This window comes from Quercus lobata, chromosome 3 (genome assembly GCF_001633185.2).
Source record: "Quercus lobata isolate SW786 chromosome 3, ValleyOak3.0 Primary Assembly, whole genome shotgun sequence".
In the NCBI taxonomy this organism is placed as follows: Eukaryota; Viridiplantae; Streptophyta; class Magnoliopsida; order Fagales; family Fagaceae; genus Quercus; species Quercus lobata.
In genome coordinates this window covers 56,283,561-56,286,816 of record NC_044906.1, presented here as the reverse complement: position 1 = coordinate 56,286,816, position 3,256 = coordinate 56,283,561, and the positions used below count along the sequence as shown (strand labels likewise).

At 39.2% G+C, this 3,256-nt stretch overlaps 1 protein-coding gene across 1 annotated transcript; it reads right to left on the bottom strand.

The window, feature by feature from the left end:
- Positions 1-1,348: 1,348 nt before the first annotated feature.
- On the bottom strand, positions 1,349-2,836 carry LOC115981899 (protein JINGUBANG). The gene has a single exon (XM_031104329.1). The coding sequence runs from the start codon at positions 2,815-2,817 to the stop codon at positions 1,456-1,458; it is 1,362 nt and encodes a 453-aa protein (XP_030960189.1). The 5' UTR covers positions 2,818-2,836; the 3' UTR covers positions 1,349-1,455.
- Between the last annotated feature and the right edge of the window lie 420 nt (positions 2,837-3,256).

Here is a 3,256-nt window from a genome sequence, read left to right as displayed (position 1 = left end):
ATCCTTTTTCTTGAAGCGTTCATATTTTTAGAGCGCACTCCGAATGTAATTAACTTCTTTATTGTCAAGTGGGAGAGACATTATCCTTAGATTATATTTAGCCCCTACTACTCGAAGATATTATTTGTATTGTTAAATAAATCTTCGTGCATGATTTCTTCAGTCAATACCTAAGGGAATGATTATTTTCTAAAGGCGATTCTAAAACTAATTTGATAATCTTAAGGTTAGTTTAATTCAAAGCTTGATATATACTATTGGACTAAACCAGTTAATGCTGTGTCGGCAAATTGTATTGTTCCTTTATTTGACCTGTATATATGTATAAAATCTATCTTCTTCTTTTTTTACAATTCCCGGTGATCAAAGGTTTAGCTCAACCGGAGAATTGTTTATAATTCCGAGGTATATCATGCTTAAACAAGACAATTGATTGGTAGTTATGGAAGTTAATTATGATTAAAAAGAGGGTTATCCAACTAAGCACAAGGATTTCATACTTCCTTGTCTTCATATGCCGAGCTAGGTCTTGGACTGTTTTCTAGTAATTAATAATACAATATTTTATTCTTCAAAGGTACGGAAATAACAAAGAGGTTGCATCATTCATGCATTTGGCATTGTTTTGGTTGACCTAAATTAAGCTTAATTATAAAAAGTCATATTCCAATGGGGACTCCATCGTTTGAATTGGGAGGTTCTTCACTCGTTTTTCTCAATGAATTATTGGTAAAAGAGGAAGATTCCATGTTTGATCCTCTAGAAGAAATTAAAGTTTGGCTAACTGGTCCACGGTTTTGGTACCTGTATGGATCCAAAATAATGTACATTGAATGGTCATGTTTTGCTTTATTTTTTCGTCCATAAATGATAAAGAAAGGATGATTTCTTCTTACTTTCTCTTTTCAAGTCTCTTATACATAGTCAAGGTTTGAAAATTTTGTATGTGCAATTAGGCCAATTTCCAACAAGGAAAAGTTTTTTTTTTTTTTTTTTTTTCTTCTTTTTTTGTGGTAGAAAGTTTGAAAACTTTCATTCAACATAAAGAAAATGTACATCATAAATATAACGAGAAAAATGTTTGAAATTAAACTTACTAGTTACTTACATATTCTATGCTCAAGGTATGACTCAAAAGTCCAAGGCAACCTAGCATTATTTCGGCGATGTTGTCATCAGTAGATAATAGAGTTAAGCATAGAATGAAATCAATGAATAAAGCTTACTTTATTGTCTATGTAATTGTTAACAAGAGCTAATTATTACTGCATAAACTAGATGAATTCACACCAAACTACCACATTCACATTTACACTACTCAAACCAAAAAAAAAAAAAAAAATCAAATTTACTCATTGGTATGGTCTAAAAAAAATCATACCAAAAAAAAAAACAGTGTGTGTACATATCTGATTCTATTACCACTTGGTACAATTTTTATTGTCATAAGTTACATCAAAGAACAACTGAGGATGTCGGACTATAATGATTCGAAACTGAGACCTGCCACACCTTAATCTCCCCGTCAAGACTACCACCAAAGACAGAAACGACACCGTTTGATTTATCATCTGAAACTGCCGCTAACGACTTTACCGGTTTCTGAAGCCCATCCAAAACGGCCAAACAGCAATACCTGCCATCAAGTCCACGTTGCCAAATCCTGACCGTGCAATCAGCTGAACCACTGAACAACAAATCGGAGACGTTGATCAGACACAGTATCGCTTTACTGTGACCTCTCAATGCTCCGGTGACAGCCATGTGATTCGCGCTGTCCTCTCTCTCCCACACCAATATCGAACGGTCGCACGCACCCGAAAACAGCACCGATCCGTCGTCGTTTAAGGCCAAGGCATTCACAGCCGATTTATGCTTTTCCAGCGTGGCAACCAACGCGTGTCTTTTCTCGCCGAACGGTTTGGCCCAAACCCGGATTCGCCTATCGGCGGAGCCCGTGTAAACCGTTCCGTCTTCAGAGACCGTTACGGCGTTCACGGCGTCCTCGTGAGCTTTAACGGACTCAACGCAACGGAGATCGGAAGCTCTCCATATCTTCAAGCTTTTATCCCACGAAACCGAATAGATGAAACCGTCGTTAACAGCGAGGCCAGTGACGGCGTCGGAATGCTCGATCCAGAGCCGCTTCTTGTGACGGCGAACGGTTACGTAGTTCTTCGGAAGCACGAAGCGGCGTAGACGGTCGTTGACAGTTGGGAGAGTCGTTAAAAGCTTGTGCTTTTTGGTCGGACTAGCCGTTACCTGCCAGACTCGGATTTTACAGTCTTGGTGAGCGGTGAAGATTTTTCCGTTACAGAAAGTAACGGACTTGAGAGAACCGGAGGAGGAATCCTGACCGTTGAATGAGCTGACAGACGAACAAGTGGAGCAATCGTAGACGTTGATCTCGTGAGAGGAGGCGGCGTAGAGGAGATTGGAATGGACGGCGAGAGATGTGATTGGGAGAGATACAGCTGGTTTAATGGTGGTGATGCAGAGGTGAGAGACTGAGAGGTTTAGGGTTTCAGGGGAGAGTTTTTGGAGGGAAGGGACAGATGGCAGAGTCTGGAGGGAGAGGTTGCTTTGTAGGGTGCTACTGCTGGTGCCGGTGGTGGTGGTGGTATCGGTTGAGTTTGATGATGAAGTGGAATTACTAGTAATATCGGAAGAGCTGCCTGTATCGGAAGCTAATAAGAGTTTCGGAGTTGGTGTCCGGTTTTTGGGGAATGGGATGGTTGAGTAGTTGTCGGTGTTGGTGGTGGGGGTGGTGGTGCATGTGGAGGAGGAACAAGTGGCTAGCAATGTGCGGACCCTCATGCCGACTTTTAGAGTGTGAGAGAGAGTGCGAGAGAAGTCATATGGAAACTTGTGTGAGAGGGTATATATAAGAAATTTGGGGAGTTGGGAGGCAATAGAAATGTGCCACGTGGAGGATAGGATTGAGAATAAAAAGGGGCGAATTCAATTGGTCGAGGTAATGCATGGAGAAAAGATTAAAAAAAGATTAACACATTTTTTTTTTGAGAAGGAGAAAAAAAAAAAAAAAAAAAAGGTTTTTGTGTACTCCAACTATACTCCAACTACCATATTGTATATATTATATATTACCAAAGTTTTTGTATATGCAAAACAAATTTATACAATATTCTTATTCTTATAATTATTCGATGTATCAGTCCACTATAGTTCAACCTATCAAAGAAAAAAACTAAAGTCAAAATAACATAAAATAAAAATATTAAATACTGTTCATTAT

Bases quoted from the DNA above. Each gene is read 5' to 3' on its own strand.
- LOC115981899 (XM_031104329.1), bottom strand. From the start codon at position 2,817: ATGAGGGTCCGCACATTGCTAGCCACTTGTTCCTCCTCCACATGCACC.